Consider the following 15791-nt stretch of genomic DNA (forward strand, 5'->3'; position numbering starts at 1 on the left):
TGTGTCTGTAATAAGGTAACCTAACGTGTGTGTCTGTAATAAGGTAACCTAACGTGTGTGTCTGTAATAAGGTAACCTAACGTGTGTGTCTGTAATAAGGTTACCTAACGTGTGTGTCTGTAATAAGGTTACCTAACGTGTGTGTCTGTAATAAGGTAACCCAACGGTTATGTCTGTAATAAGGTAACCTAACGGTTGTGTCTGTAATAAGGTAACCTAACGGGTGAGTCTGTAATAAGGTAACCTAACGTTTGTGTCTGTAATAAGGTAACCTAACGTGTGTGTCTGTAATAAGGTAACCTAACGTGTGTGTCTGTAATAAGGTAACCTAACGTGTGTGTTTGTAATAAGGTAACATAACGTGTGTGTATGTAATAAGGTAACCTAACGTTTGTGTCTGTAATAAGGTAACCTAACGTGTGTGTTTGTAATAAGGTAACCTAACGTGTGTGTTTGTAATAAGGTAACCTAACGTGTGTGTCTGTAAGAAGGTGACCTAACCTGTGTGTTTGTAATAAGGTAACCTAACGTTTGTGTCTGTAATAAGGTGACCTAACGTGTGTGTTTGTAGTAAGGTAACCTAACGTGTGTGTTTGTAATTTAATAAGGTAACCTAACGTGTGTGTTTGTAATTTAATAAGGTAACCTAACGTGTGTGTTTGTAATAAGGAAACCTTACGTGTGTGTCTGTAATAAGGTAACCTAACGTGTCTGTTTGTAATAAGGTAACCTAACGTGCGTGTTTGTAATAAGGTAACCTAACGTTTGTGTTTGTAATAAGGTAACCTAACGTGTTTGTTTGTAATAAGGTAACATAACGTGTGTGTTTGTAATAAGGTAACCTATCGTTTGTGTCTGTAATAAGGTAACCTAACGTGTCTGTTTGTAATAAGGTAACCTAACGTGCGTGTTTGTAATAAGGTAACCTAACGTTTGTGTCTGTAATAAGGTAACCTAACGTGTGTGTTTTTAATAAGGTAACCTAACGTGTGTGTCTGTCATAAGGTAACCTAACGTGTGTGTTTGTAATAAGGAAACCTTACGTGTGTGTCTGTAATAAGGTAACCTAACGTGTGTGTCTGTCATAAGGTAACCTAACGTGTGTGTTTGTAATAAGGTTACCTAACGTGTGTGTTTGTAATAAGGTAACATAACGTGTGTGTATGTAATAAGGTAACCTAACGTTTGTGTCTGTAATAAGGTAACCTAACGTGTCTGTTTGTAATAAGGTAACCTAACGTGCGTGTTTGTAATAAGGTAACCTAACGTTTGTGTTTGTAATAAGGTAACCTAACGTGTTTGTTTGTAATAAGGTAACATAACGTGTGTGTTTGTAATAAGGTAACCTTACGTGTGTGTCTGTAATTAGGTAACCTAACGTGTGTGTGTAATAAGGTAACCTAACGTGTGTGTCTGTAATAAGGTAACCTAACGTGTGTGTCTGTAATAAGGTAACATAACGTGTGTGTCTGTAATAAGGTAACCTAACGTTTGTGTGTGTATATGTATTGTCTGAACACGTATAACAACATTATATCACGACTTTTAGCCCTTCCTGACAGTAACACCCGTCCCATTATACACAAAGAAACCACATGGCGCGTGTTACTTTAAAATATCAGACTACAATGACGTTGCTTCACACACTGTTCGTATGCTATTTTGGGATAATATCTTCAGAGATACATGTTTAAGTGATGGATGGACGGACAATGCCGTACCATAATCAAGTTACATCAAAACAAGTTTAAAAATAGTATTCAATAGTACTTGTTTCCCAATCATCAGAATGAAATTTCTTTTTAATTGTATATGTTAATTGACAGGAATAAAATAGGGATTAAACTAGAAAATAGTATGACATATAATTCACGCAGTAGCGTTTGCTTATTTAACTTTAAACGATTTCTAAAGAATGCCTTTGTCACGTGTTGATCTCCTCGATTACAACTTGTGCATTTCCGGCAACAGGAGAAAATACACAAACCGGAAGCACAAACAAGTCCTTGTGACATGTGCTGATCTGATAAGATAATAGTCTCTCCATAAACCGGTGTTCTCAAGTGATTTACAATTGCCTTGAATAGTTTTTCAGATATCTTTAAGTACTTCTAATAGAAATGGGGAAAGAATAGAGAAATAAATGTGTTGTGCTGGTTCAACACTTTTCATTGGTTTTCCCTAAATTGATATACTGCAATTTCTAGTTCCAAAATGACAATTACTGTAACATAATCAGATCATTCTTCATTAGTTTCAACATGTGAAAGTGAAGGTGTCCTGCTATATGTATAGCACAGGGACCTGAGAATTTGCTACAGCTATATTTGGACCTAAACTAAGGTGTTTGGAGTAATTTTACACGTTTGGTGCGTTTAGGAAGATTTTCGGTAAAAATGCCACCCACAATGATCATATATACCGAGTGGCCGCCTGACTACGAACAACGTTGAAACTCTGAAATGGCGTGTGTTTTTTGAGTAAACGGAGATAATGTCCACGGAAGGAAAATGCATCTGGCTTGAATATATGAGGTTTGAGAAAGAAAAATTATCCATCTTTCCAAGCATTTTTATCAAGCATTATTTCGTACAACAAATAGAAATGTGATTTTTGATGCAAGAAAGTTAGGTGGGGCCGATTTCTCGACATCGAGAACTTTCCTCCCTTCTCGGTATATAATTTATGATCATTGTGGGTGGCATTTTTACCGAAAATCTTCCTAAACGCACCAAACGTGTAAAATTACTTCAAACACCTTAGTTTAGGTCCAAATATAGCTGTAACAAATGCTCAGGTCCCTGTGCTGTATAGCAGCGAACACATGTGTAAGTTAGGCATGCCTACCTTGCCAGCTGTGTCGAACAGACTCAGGTGATACGGCTTGTTGTCGACGGTCACAGTGGCTGTAAAGGTAAACAGAAATAGAGTTATAGAGCTGTGATAGATTGTCCACCAGAACTTACATAACTATATAGTATGAAAGTCTTTAGTCCGAAATAACGGACAATCCCACGCTTTACTTTTGTCTAGTTATATTGGGCGCCTAAAAAAGAAAAAGTTATTTTTAAGTCTGGAATGTCCTATACAAACTCGTCGTGGCAAAGATTTAGCAGTTGCATGTTCATCAAATATACTCAAATTATTTATTTAATTTAGATCTACTGAGTGTGGTCCGAAATACTGATTAAATGTTTGTACTGTTAAAAATATTGAATTTGGCTGTTTCCATAGATTTCCATAACGACTTCGTAACCAGACACTAGGGTACCGGGTGCTGATATTATTAGTAGTAATTGATGCTTTAGTTAATTTCTATCATTTCATTTAAAATCCAACATTTTTTTGGAAAATTTTCAAACAACAAGAAATGGAAAAAATATATATCAAATCAACAGCTTTTTCCGGTGATGGGGAGGTTGCTAGATGATGTTAAACTTTGCATTCATATCGTTGACAGTCCATCTACTGGCCTGGTATCATATACGTACTACCATCAATGTAAGTAATCAATCTTGTCTACCTGTACAGGTGCATGTCCTGGTATATCCAGGTGTATACGTTAGAATCGGGTGCATCCGGAAATATCCGACACCCGGGGGTGTATGATGTGTAATGTATATTGGGGGAGGGGATGACTGTATTTACCCAAGGTAACTGAGGTGGGACAGGTATATCAGGAATGTACACTGTACTGAGGTACGTAGGGTGGCTGACAGGATTACGGGGCCCCGAGGTATATGAGGTCTATATCAGGGGTGTATACTGTACCCAGGTACGTAGGGTGGCTGACAAGATGTACGGGGCCCCGGGGTAAATGAGTAATACAATCACAGATTACCAGCAGTTTGTTTACTGTTCGACGTTAGAACGTCTTTCATATCTTTAAATGCAATCAAAATGTGTCTAGTTAACCGTCTGTGTCAGCGTACTACTGTCGTCTGATGGATAACCGAAATACGCGGGAGTGAAGCGGACGTTAAACCTATCAATCAATCATACTACTGTCGTTCGAGCTCATCATCAACTCTCCCACAGTCGACAGTTGGTATTGTCCGTGACACAGTCACCCATACACAGGTCTGTGGTATAACACGGACATACAGTTACAGGAATACCGCGAGCTAATCCCTACTTCCTGTGATCGTATGTTGCTGTCCAACAGCTGTTATCCTCATAATTGATTTACGCACTTCACTGTTACAGTGATACACCACCCAACAGTTATAACGACTCATCATAAACAAAAATGAAAAATTACATACTGTTTTCGTAACATTAAGATCTAATATTGAGATTCTGACGAATGGAATGAATAACTGAGCAATTAATAGATACACTTACGATAAGTTAATTAATATTTACGAGATATGGGATTATATCTAATATTTCGACGAGCGTAAATGTTTAAGTGAACAGGTTACTCAAATATATTGTCGCTACAGAACAATGCACCGGAAAGCCGTGTAATTTTACATATAAATGTATTTTGTGTAAATTTGGAAAAAAAATCCACATTACCATGTGGTAAGTATTTTGTTGTTGGTTTTCTGGGATAGTCCGGGATTTAACCACAACCTTGCAGTTTTGTATAATTTAAAGGTGCACAGTAGTTAATAATATGTACTGCGAAAAGGGAGTGTTCGCTCGCCCCAGTTATGTAACGCCACTTAACCACCACATAACCACAACTACCAGTTAAAGGCAGTCTCCCGTGGCTAATCATTGTAGTACTCGAACGATTTGCTAAAATGTGGTATCTGCGGTCAAACTTATTAAAACACAGGAGCGCTGAGACTGTGAGATTTCAGTATGAGAAATGGAGAGATTAGATAATTCACAAGTGGTCCGGTAACAGTGGCCAGGTAGCGCTGGGAAATACCAGGTAACCACAACATGCCACGTGTTTTATACCCAAACATGCAGAATATGTATAAAACCCAGGAGTGCTAAATATATTAAATATGATGGACGGGTTGGGAGGGAAACCAAAGCAAATAGTATTGGCAAAAGTATAGGCCTGCACTGAGTAGATCTATAGTTACAAAAGGGACAAATCAATAGCATCAGGCAGTCATGTAATACGTCTACATAACCAACTGTAAGAAATCAGACAGAAGATGTTGAGAAGTGATTCCTATCCGTGATCTGTAGTATATCTGTCGCCTTATAATGTCCCATAGTAACTCTGTGGTATGGCGGAAGTCCGTGGTGGTATTATAATAATGTCCCATAGTAACTCTGTGGTATGGCGGAAGTCCGTGGTGGTATTATAATAATGTCCCATAGTAACTCTGTGGTATGGCGGAAGTCCGTGGTGGTATTATAATAATGTCCCATAGTAACTCTGTGGTATGGCGGAAGTCCGTGGTGGTATTATAATAATGTCCCATAGTAACTCTGTGGTATGGCGGAAGTCCGTGGTGGTATTATAATAATGTCCCATAGTAACTCTGTGGTATGGCGGAAGTCCGTGGTGGTATTATAATAATATCTCCACAGGTTTGTCGTATGTTGCGTCTATATAACTTACAGGACAAATAAGCTGGTATATTAAAACAGTAGTTCCAGATATAAGCCAACAATTTACCTCAGTACCAGGTGTTATTTTGTAATGTACCGAATACAAAGGTAACTAATTAGTAGATTCTGACACTTATTTCTGAACAACGTTAGTATTGACGCATTTTTAATAATAATAAAAAGGAAATGTATGGAGTGAATATATTACAGGGTATGATGTTGAACTTATCTACATACATGTATGTATATTCATGTGAAAAATGTCTTACCGGCGAAGTTATCAAACAGAGTTGGAATGTAGTCGGTTTTGAAGGACCTATTAGAGACTCGGGCGGCCAGGCTACTCTTTCCTACTCCGGTGTCTCCGATCAACACACACTTCAAACTCAACTTCTCCCAAAACTCGTATTTTTTCTTCATGTTGTCTTAGAGTTAACATCCGTATAAAGTTAGCTACACCGTGGCTCACATGCACTGTCCCGAACACACAATAAACATGGACATATGAACAACACATATACACCACGTGTGGTGACGTCACTGTCCTTAGACTTAGTCAACCAATCAAATACTCGTCAGTAGCGCCTGCCTCAGACTCTGTGTATGTAGACCAGGTGTGATATGGTTATGACAGGCACCTAATTGTTATTTACCTGTGGGTAGGTACCTGTTATTTACCTGTGGATTACCTGTTAAATGCCTTTGGGTGGGTGTACAGATGACATGTGTATCAGAGAAAAGACAATGATCACACATCAGCAGACACTTCCCGGTCAATGATTCACACACAGTTTGGTGTTTAGAAAGTTAATGGACTTGTCAGTCAATATCAAGTCTTAATCACTTATCGCTAAACATGGCCAGTGATAAATATATTGTTTGGCTACACATGTTTATTGTTAATCATAGGGTCATACTGTTGACACACCTGACTAGCACTGTATCAGACCCGATAGACGCCGGATCTGTGGACTGACGGTCTATCATTCTTCATATCATATGACACATCTTGGATTTTGGAAACAACATTTTAATGCCAATTATACAATATTTCCCAGAGAGTTAAACACGTATAGACAAACATCTTCGATATACCACACCCTATATATATATATATTACATCATATCCATTGCGTGTCTGTGGCAGTACAACGGAACTCGGGGTGATGAGTTATGTCCGCCAAAAAAAAAAAAAATCTGTACAAAAGTCACATTATCGACCACACTGTCAAAGGCCATTAGGTGTACAACTGGTAGCACAGCGAATAAACAGGAAAATCGTAGCCCAGCGAATAAACAGGAAAATCGTTATGAACATCAACAACTATTAGTCATACTATTAATTCACTGCAGTAACAATAGGGATCTCATTACTCGGACGGATATTACTGAACTGTAACATCACCCGATACCCGGGGTACCACAAAACCTATAACTAATGGCCGTATCATGTGATACCCGGCATACCACTAAACCTATAACTACTGGCCGTATCACGTGATACCCGGCATACCACTTGACCTATAACTACTGGCCGTATCACCCGATACCCGGGGTACCACTAAACCTATAACTATTGTCGTATCACCCGATACCCGGGGTACCACTAAACCTATAACTATTGTCGTATCACCCGATATCCGGGGTACCACAAAACCTATAACTATTGTCGCATCACCCGATACCCGGGGTACCACTAAATCTATAACTATTGTCGCATCACCCGAAATCCGGGGTACCACTAAATCTATAACTATTGTCGCATCACCCGAAATCCGGGGTACCACAAAACCTATAACTACTGACCGTATCACCCGATACCCGGGATACCACAAAACCTATAACTACTGGCCATATCACCCAATACCCGGGGTACCACTTAACCTATAACGACTGGCCGTATCACGTGATACCCGGCATACCACTTGACCTATAACTACTGGCCATATCACCCAATACCCGGGGTACCACTAAACCTATAACAACTGGCCGTATCACGTGATACCCGGGGTACCACTTAACCTATAACTACTGGCCATATCACCCAACACCCGGGATACCACTAAACCTATAACGACTGGCCATATCACCCAATACTCGGGTACCACTTAACCTATAACGACTGGCCGTATCACGTGATACCCGGCATACCACTTGACCTATAACTACTGGCCGTATCACCTGATGTACCACTAAACCTTTAACAACTGGCCGTATCACGTGATACCCGGGGTACCACTTAACCTATAACTACTGGCCTTATCACCCGATACCCGGGATAACACTAAAATTATAACAACCGGCCGTATCACCCGATACACGGGATACCACTAAACCTATAACTATTTGCCGTATCACCCAATACCCGTGGTACCACTTAACCTATAACTATTGGCCGTATCATCCAATACCCGGGGTACCACTTAACCTATAACAACTGGCCTTATCACCCGATACCCGGGATACCACTAAACCTATAACTNCTCTGACATAAGACATGTATATCAAGAGAAGGTATTTTTATCACCCAAATAGACCAAAGTTCCTGGAATAAATATCGGCTACGAGCAAGAGTACATCGAAAAATATTGCCGCTTTCATTTTTAAAGCGAATGAGATACGGAACATTAACTTATTTAATCAGGAGTAACGTCCGCCCTGATGTCGTGAAACCTGCATTTAAGTATGGAAAGTCACTGTTTTACTTTATAATATATTTATGTAATTTAATGCATTGTACCACTACATATATCCTTGTATATGCAATGTATTTATGGCACAAAGGTATTTGTGTCTATTGCTGAATAAAGATTATACATGATCACCAGGCGTGAATAAGTATACCAATTAAAAAATATAAATTTCAAAAATGTCAAAGACAATACAGCACGATGCGCTTTATCAGGTGAATAATATCTAATGTTAGCACAAAAGCCTGGCATGTATATCCTTTTCATTAGGTATTGCCCTTGTACATATGTATGCGTACAAATTCACAATAAAAGACCAACAGTTAAATCATAATCCATATATATATATGACAAAATAAATCAATATTTAATTGCCAAAATGCTCGCCTAAACTACATGCGCATGAAGGGCATGACACAAACATCAACATTTTAACAGAAAACCTACATTTTTACCATTGTTTTATTAGGTCACCTNGTTATCACTGGCTGCGCTCGGCCATCATAAAATATTATTACTCTATGTTATAAAATATAACCTGGAATTATACCGCAAACTCAGAAAACTATTCTATACCTCACTCGATCTGTTTGACCACAGACTTGCCATCTAAATCCGTGGTATTATATCTTCAGAAGAAAAAAAATCGCATCGCTCCGCTCGGCAGGGAAATTATAATTGTCACATTCTCAGAAATAATCAAGTTCTATATATTTTTGGGTGCCAAAGTAGTAACATGTACAGCCGACACGAAAATTCTAATTTATTATTTCTAGATAAGTGCAAAAACGTGTCTTTTACCCCCCCCCCCTGTATACTTAACCTATAACTATCCTCCGGATGGTGTAATAGACGCCCATTGCCAGAATTATTTAATCATCGCAAATAATTGGATTGTCTCGGTGTCCATTAGATATGACAATAGTCTACAAGTACACGGTATCATTGTGATATATACGTACGTGTGAAATGGACGAGATCACTTCCTAGAAATGAAGGATGCTGTGTTAGACGTGTTTCCGGTAAAACTTATGATTGAGGAAATTTAATACATGTGTGTTGCAGTTTTACTGTTTACTGACGTCAATTGCAATGAGAAAACAAAATATTAATCATTAACATGCACTAATGAATCAAGTATAAATGACCTGTTAAAAATGTTCTATATATCAATATAGCTAGCTGGAGTTTTGAAGTACATCAGAAAGTTTTCGTTTCGCGACTATACAAAATCCATACCCTCGTTACATACGCTATAGTTTATGAAATGAAGATCAGACATGTATGTACCTGCTTAAAATCGCAAAAGTTCAACCAAACCGCTTGACTGTACACAGGTTTGGTTGAAATTTTGCGATTTTAAACAGGTTGACAAAACGTATGATAAACCAACTATGATAAGTTTGTCTAATACAGTTTCTGTGCCGTTAATACAATGTATACGATTCTTTACATTCATTTGGTCTGAAGATCAGTCATTTCGTTCACCTTTTGACCTAGTTTAGTTTGGTCTTAAGCTCAGTCATTTCGTTCACCTGTTGACCTAGTTTAGTTTGGTCTTAAGATCAGTCATTTCGTTCACCTTTTGACCTAGTTTAGTTTGGTCAGAGACGTATATATTACAATGTTGTGATATATGTGTCCTACGGACATACCTCCATTAGGATCCAGTGTTATATGGGATTTACCGTCTATATTACTTCTTTGACCCTTACAATGTTATAATATATATGTCTATGGTTTGGTGTTTTGTAGTTCTGACTGGTGAAAAAAAATGTAAATTGCGAACAGAATTTTTTTTTCTTCTCATAAATAGGTTTCTGCACCTTCAACACGTCTTCGGCTTAACAGGAAACTATTAATCGTCCCGCCCTGCAACCACGTAATACTAAAGTCCGGGCCGGATACCGGACGTGTTCCGGTGGATATAGACCGACGATAGTCAGAGGGGCCGGAAAGTCATGGTCTTGTGTAAATAAGGTCGACCGTCGTACTGTAATGTTTGTAGTCTTCATATTAAAACAATGCCCCCTATATTTCCACATCCCACACGTATCCCGTGTCCGGTCCGCGCTCTGTTTACTGAACTAACACCATTTGCGTAATTAATTAATGTCATCAGTAATTATAAAGACCACAACTGCTCATAATAATTCCTTAGTTGATGTTAATTATTTACACACACATGCCATCTGCATGCTATGAAATTTGCCCGTGTGCTCAAAATGACCAATAAAATTTGCAAATGCAAAGATAAGAAAGAATACAAACGGCCCAGAGGGCCTGTATAACTCACATGGAAATGTTAGCAAAATTAAAGTTGAAATAGCCATATGTTGCTGGTAGTGTACATGTATTACATGGTTAGTAAGGGGTTATATTTATATGCAATTGGACAAAATCCTGTCATTCCTACAGGAAAAAGAGGATTTGAAGAATTTGCTATATTCCCCTATTGGGCCCCACCCCTCTGCCCCTAGGAGGATTAGACCCACCGTTGATAAACAAAAAATAGCTCCCCTTCAACCAAGGATGCTTTAGACCAAATATGGACATAATCCTGTCATTCCTACAGAAGGAGAAGGATTTTAAATATATTTTTCTATTTTCCATATCTTCCCACTCTGTCCCCTAGGGGGTCCAGACCCATTTATACAAAATTGATTTCCCTTCCCCATAGGATGCTACTGTTCAAATTTGGTCAAAATACCTTTATCCCAAAGGAGAAGAAGGATATTAAAGCTGTTCCTTTATATTCCTTATTGGGCCCCGCCTCTTTGCCCCCAGGAGGGTCAGACCAACCATTCATACAAAATAGGTTCCCCTTCACCCAAGGGTGCTTTATACCAAATTTGGACAAAATCCTGTCATTCCTACAGAAGGAAAAGGATTTTGAAGAATTTGCTATGTTTCTACTATTGAGCACTGCCCCCATGGGGGTCCATAATCACCGTTCATACAAAATTGAGTCCCCTTGGCCCAAGGATGCTCTAGACTAAATCGGATAAAATCCTTTAATCCCTACGGTAGAGGAAGGATTTTTAAGGTTTTACTTCTATTTCCCTTATTGAGCCCCCCTTCTCTGCCCCCAGGGGGGCCACACCCACCATTTATATAAAATTGAGTTCCCTTGGCCTATGGATGCTCCTGACCAAATTTTGTCAAAATCTTACTAGGCCGTTCAGGACTAGTAGCATTTTTATAGGAAAAGTTGACAGATGGACACTGCCGTATGTCCTTCGGACCAGGTGATCTAATAATTATATAATAAATGGGAGAAAACAGCTAAACATCACTAAAGCGATATCAAAGTCCTTTCTGTAGACCTCATTCACAGCTTTGTTAACTCCCCTTAGTCAGAAGTAGGCCTACTCTATATAAGTTACTATAAGATGTAGGCCTTGACAGTGTCATTTAGATGGTGGATGTTTCTTTATGTATGTTATATATGTGTGAAACATAAAACTATTTGCCCCTTTGTGGGCCCAGGTTATGATTAATAAATTTTAAATTTGATTTGAAAGTATTAAAGGTATGCATGGGTTTGCACAATGTACGTCTGTTGATTTGTGCCATTCCCATCTACAGTGAACAGAGGGAAACAATTCTGATACAGCAATTCAAGTACCTGGTAATATCCTTTTAGACTTGTTGCGAACTAATATGCAAAGCTAGTAAGTCTGAAGTTTTGTTTTAATACCTCAGTCAGCATGCCAAACAATTTAAAATTTGATCTAAAATAGTGACTTAGGAACAAAGAGGGACATGTCCTGAATAGTTTATATATTTATATTCAGACCAATGAAAAAATCATTAACTCAAGAACTTCCTACTCCAGACAAACTACATCAGGATGCGGGTCTGGAAACTCCAACACTCAAACCTGGAACACCACCTCAGGTCGAGTATCTGGAAACTAAAACCTGGTACACCACCTCAGGGTGAGTATCTGGAAACTAAAACCTGGAACACCACCTCAAGGTGAGTATCTGGAAACTAAAACCTAGAACTACACCTCAGGGTGAGTATCTGGAAACTAAAACCAGGAATACAACCTCAGGGTGAGTATCTGGAAACTAAAATCTGGAATTCAACTTCAGGGTGAGTATCTGGAAACCAAAAATCTTATACACCATCTCAGGGTGAGGGTCTGATACAGGACCTGAGGTTTGGTGAAGATGAGGATTAGATAGAGTGAAGTTGAGGTTGGAATACAGCTGTATAGCCTGCTGGTTTAGGGACAGACTGATTAACAGATAGACATGGGTATCAATGGATAAGATGAACAGACAGACTAACTATTCAGATATGTACCATGATATGCAACGCCAAAGCAGACATAAAAAAACAAGATATTTTAATACAAATATTTATTGTGTTAAAGTAATAAATTCTAAGATGAAAATCCAGTAGCTTTATCTATAACTTTCTTCTCCTCCTCAAAGGACAGGTCTCTGAAGGTGGCGAGTTCCATGACAAAGGTAGCTGATCCTGAGCTAATTCGACGGAGATCTGAAGAGTATCCCCGGAGCTTGACCAGTGGTACTAGTACTTCAATTAACCGTACCCCGTCCCTGTAATGTATACTCTCCACCTCACCACGCCTCATTGACAGGTCTTTAAGGATGTTGGACAGCCACTCTTCCTCTGTACTGATCTGTTGAGAGAAAGAGGCATCTTTAAATTTTTCATGTCAGTATTTTTACTTAAGGGGGCATCACACTGAAGCAACTATTTTTTGCGTCTTTTTTTCAAATACTACATAAACATATCAAGTGAGACTCCTTATGGCAAATAACGATCAGATTTGGCTGAAATAGATTCATAAAAATGATTAAATCTTAGATAATCATCGGTATTTCTACCTGTCTGACCAACGTTTTGTTCAGGGATTTCCCTCTACTAGCGCATGCGCACTGCACACCATTTCTTTGTAAACAAAATGACTGGCCGTGTGAAGTAAGCCAAAGAAAAGTGTTGTACCGTGTCAGCTACGAAGCGAAAAGTTGCCAAATGGTCAAAAGATAGCGCAAGGAGTACGTTACGGAATCATTATTACAGGTGGGAAGTATTCAAAGGAGAAAATAACTGCCCTAGCAGTTAGTACGGTGCAAGTATTCTTCCGGATAGCCGGTTAAGCTGAAATGGAATCGACAGAAATGCTAGCGCTGTTTATGTTATGAATAAATATCTAAAACTATTAACCTCGCTAGTATCTTTCTCTGAGTTTGAACACGGATGAACTTAGTTTAATATGTCAATGGGCATGTATCGGAGAGAGTTTACTTTGTGTTTCTATCATTATACAGTGGTTTATGCGAAAGGTAGGGATAAGTGACTGGTTAGTTTGATTTTGTCATGAGGCCCTCCAAGGGTTAACTGTTGTGATAGCCACGGCGCATTCTTTTAATTAATTTTCGACTTCAGATAGAATCGGAATACGTATTGAAAACAGGGGAAGACAAATTTGTTTACGTTGTAACAATGACGCGTGCTGCCGATAACTACGGTTTCTGTTTCGGACAAAAATGAAATGATTAAAGAAAAGTTGGCTCAACATAAAAAAGGGTCCATATATGCACTTTATGAAAACATTTGAAAAGGGATATTCGTCTCGTGAATATTCCTTTTTACAGAATGTTTGTCCCATGGTTGAAGAAAGTTGTTTAGCCCCATACAGATGTCACATTCCGGTACTAAATTCAATATATATTTATATATATATACTTTATGTTTATGCCTATTATTATTGTTGACATTTAATTGTAAATGTATGATGGGAGAAGGCTGTGATAAGTTTTTAAATGTGTGCCCCATCCCTTGTTCAATTTTATTGGCAACACATATGTTTAAAGCTAAATAAATTTTAAATTCTGAATATTTGCAAGTGTGCAATTAACTTCTGATGATGAATAACTACTGTTCAATAAGTTTTAATACAGACTTAGAAATCATATTACTTGGTTTCATAGTGCGATAAGAAGTTGCAGTTGCCTGACGCCCCTCTCTGGGGACCCCTTTGGAAACCGTTTCATCTCGCCCAGACCGCTCGTGTTTACTGCCTTGTCAGGTGACGTTATCGGGGCTATTTTTAGCAGGGCTTTCCCGAACAATTCAAGTGGTCAAACTGGACATTTGGAAGGACTATGAATATGGGGATAGCGAGGGAACATACGTGGAATCGCATACAATATATACATTCATTAAAAAAGATATGGCTCTTCTCAGGATGTCCCTTTAACGAATAAAGTAGTCGCATTTCTATATTTAGTAATCAGTTTGTATGGCAATACATAGGTAAGGTTTTTATCATAATGCACTCATACATGACTTGGTATATGGTATTAGATATTTAATATTTCTATGGTAATACATGTTTATGCATTGTATCATCATACATAAATCACTCATAATTCTTTATCTATAACCATAAAGGAATGAGGAATATATATTATACATTATATGAAGAATCAACTGCAGTTCTGCGGAGGGCTTTTGTAGTACACGCCATATGATATATATTGTTCCACTTCTAATTCTATGAAGGTCTCTTCACTCTCTTGGATATAATATAGGTATGGTTGGTCACCTCTTTGTTACGGCCACTGTACATAGTACAACCTGACCCACCTCTAGTTGTATGAAGGGCCAAGGCCAGTCCACTGTATGTATAAATGGTCCTGCCCGTAGCATGCAGGTCAGTAGGGTGAGGTTACTGCCTTGTGCTCCCAAACCCCACCCAGGGTTTCAACCCTGGATCCAAGTTTCAGTTGAGCCAGGATATGGCCATGATGAGTCTAGGTCTAGTGACCCACCTCTGGTTTAATGAATGGCAACTCTATTATATATATACAAATATTATAATAACCCACCTCTACTTTCATAAAGGGCTCCTGAAGTTTGGGTCCTGCCTGTTCTAAGGCATGACGTACACACTGGGAGGCACAAGCACTGATCATGGGGAGGGATGTCCCTCGCATCATACTGAAGTCTAATAGCGACACCTCCACGTCTATCACAGGGTAACCCAAAACGGGACCTGTCAAGCAGTCAAAGATTTCATACTCTCAAGTACATAACTACAGTTTATCATTGTCATATTACTAAACAACCACTAATTCTACTTAACAAGTAATGTGAATTTATTAGACATTTCATCAAACAGATACAGAATTAACTCTGAGTAGGTGTCAGGTATGCTATTTAAGGTCTTTCCATCCTATATATACTCCTGTCCTTATATGACCCTGGCTGTTGTGTCACCCTAGTTACCCGTCCTTATATGACCCTGGCTGTTGTGTCTCCCTAGTTTCCTGTCCTTATATAACCCTGGCTGTTGTGTCTCCCTAGTTATCCGTCCTTATATGACACTGGCTGTTGTGTCTCCCTAGTTACCTGTCCTTATATGACCCTGGTTGTTGTGTCTCCCTAGTTACCTGTCCTTATATAACCCTGGCTGTTGTGTCTCCCTAGTTATCCGTCCTTATATGACACTGGCTGTTGTGTCTCCCTAGTTACCTGTCCTTATATGACCCTGGTTGTTGTGTCTCCCTAGTTACCTGTCCTTATATGACCCTG

General features: G+C 38.8%; 2 protein-coding genes across 2 annotated transcripts in view; both read right to left on the reverse strand.

Moving 5' to 3' along the window:
• LOC110452687 (cell division control protein 42 homolog) overlaps positions 1–6017 on the reverse strand; it is a 12840-nt gene extending 6823 nt beyond the window's left edge. Inside the window, exons 1-2 of the mRNA XM_021501341.1 lie at positions 5793–6017; positions 2848–2906 (exon numbers count right to left, since the gene is read on the reverse strand). Coding sequence (XP_021357016.1) covers positions 2848–2906; positions 5793–5943 — 210 coding nt within the window. The 5' untranslated portion in view covers positions 5944–6017. The remainder of the gene's footprint in view (positions 1–2847; positions 2907–5792) is intronic.
• A 6555-nt stretch (positions 6018–12572) lies between these two features.
• The window catches only part of LOC110452688 (ribosome-releasing factor 2, mitochondrial-like), a 14720-nt gene continuing 11501 nt past the window's right edge, over positions 12573–15791 (reverse strand). Inside the window, exons 7-8 of the mRNA XM_021501342.1 lie at positions 15086–15252; positions 12573–12870 (exon numbers count right to left, since the gene is read on the reverse strand). Of these exons, the coding sequence (XP_021357017.1) occupies positions 12607–12870; positions 15086–15252 (431 nt within the window). The 3' untranslated portion in view covers positions 12573–12606. The remainder of the gene's footprint in view (positions 12871–15085; positions 15253–15791) is intronic.

This window comes from Mizuhopecten yessoensis, unplaced genomic scaffold, assembly GCF_002113885.1.
Source record: "Mizuhopecten yessoensis strain PY_sf001 unplaced genomic scaffold, ASM211388v2 scaffold6805, whole genome shotgun sequence".
Lineage (NCBI taxonomy): Eukaryota > Metazoa > Mollusca > Bivalvia > Pectinida > Pectinidae > Mizuhopecten > Mizuhopecten yessoensis.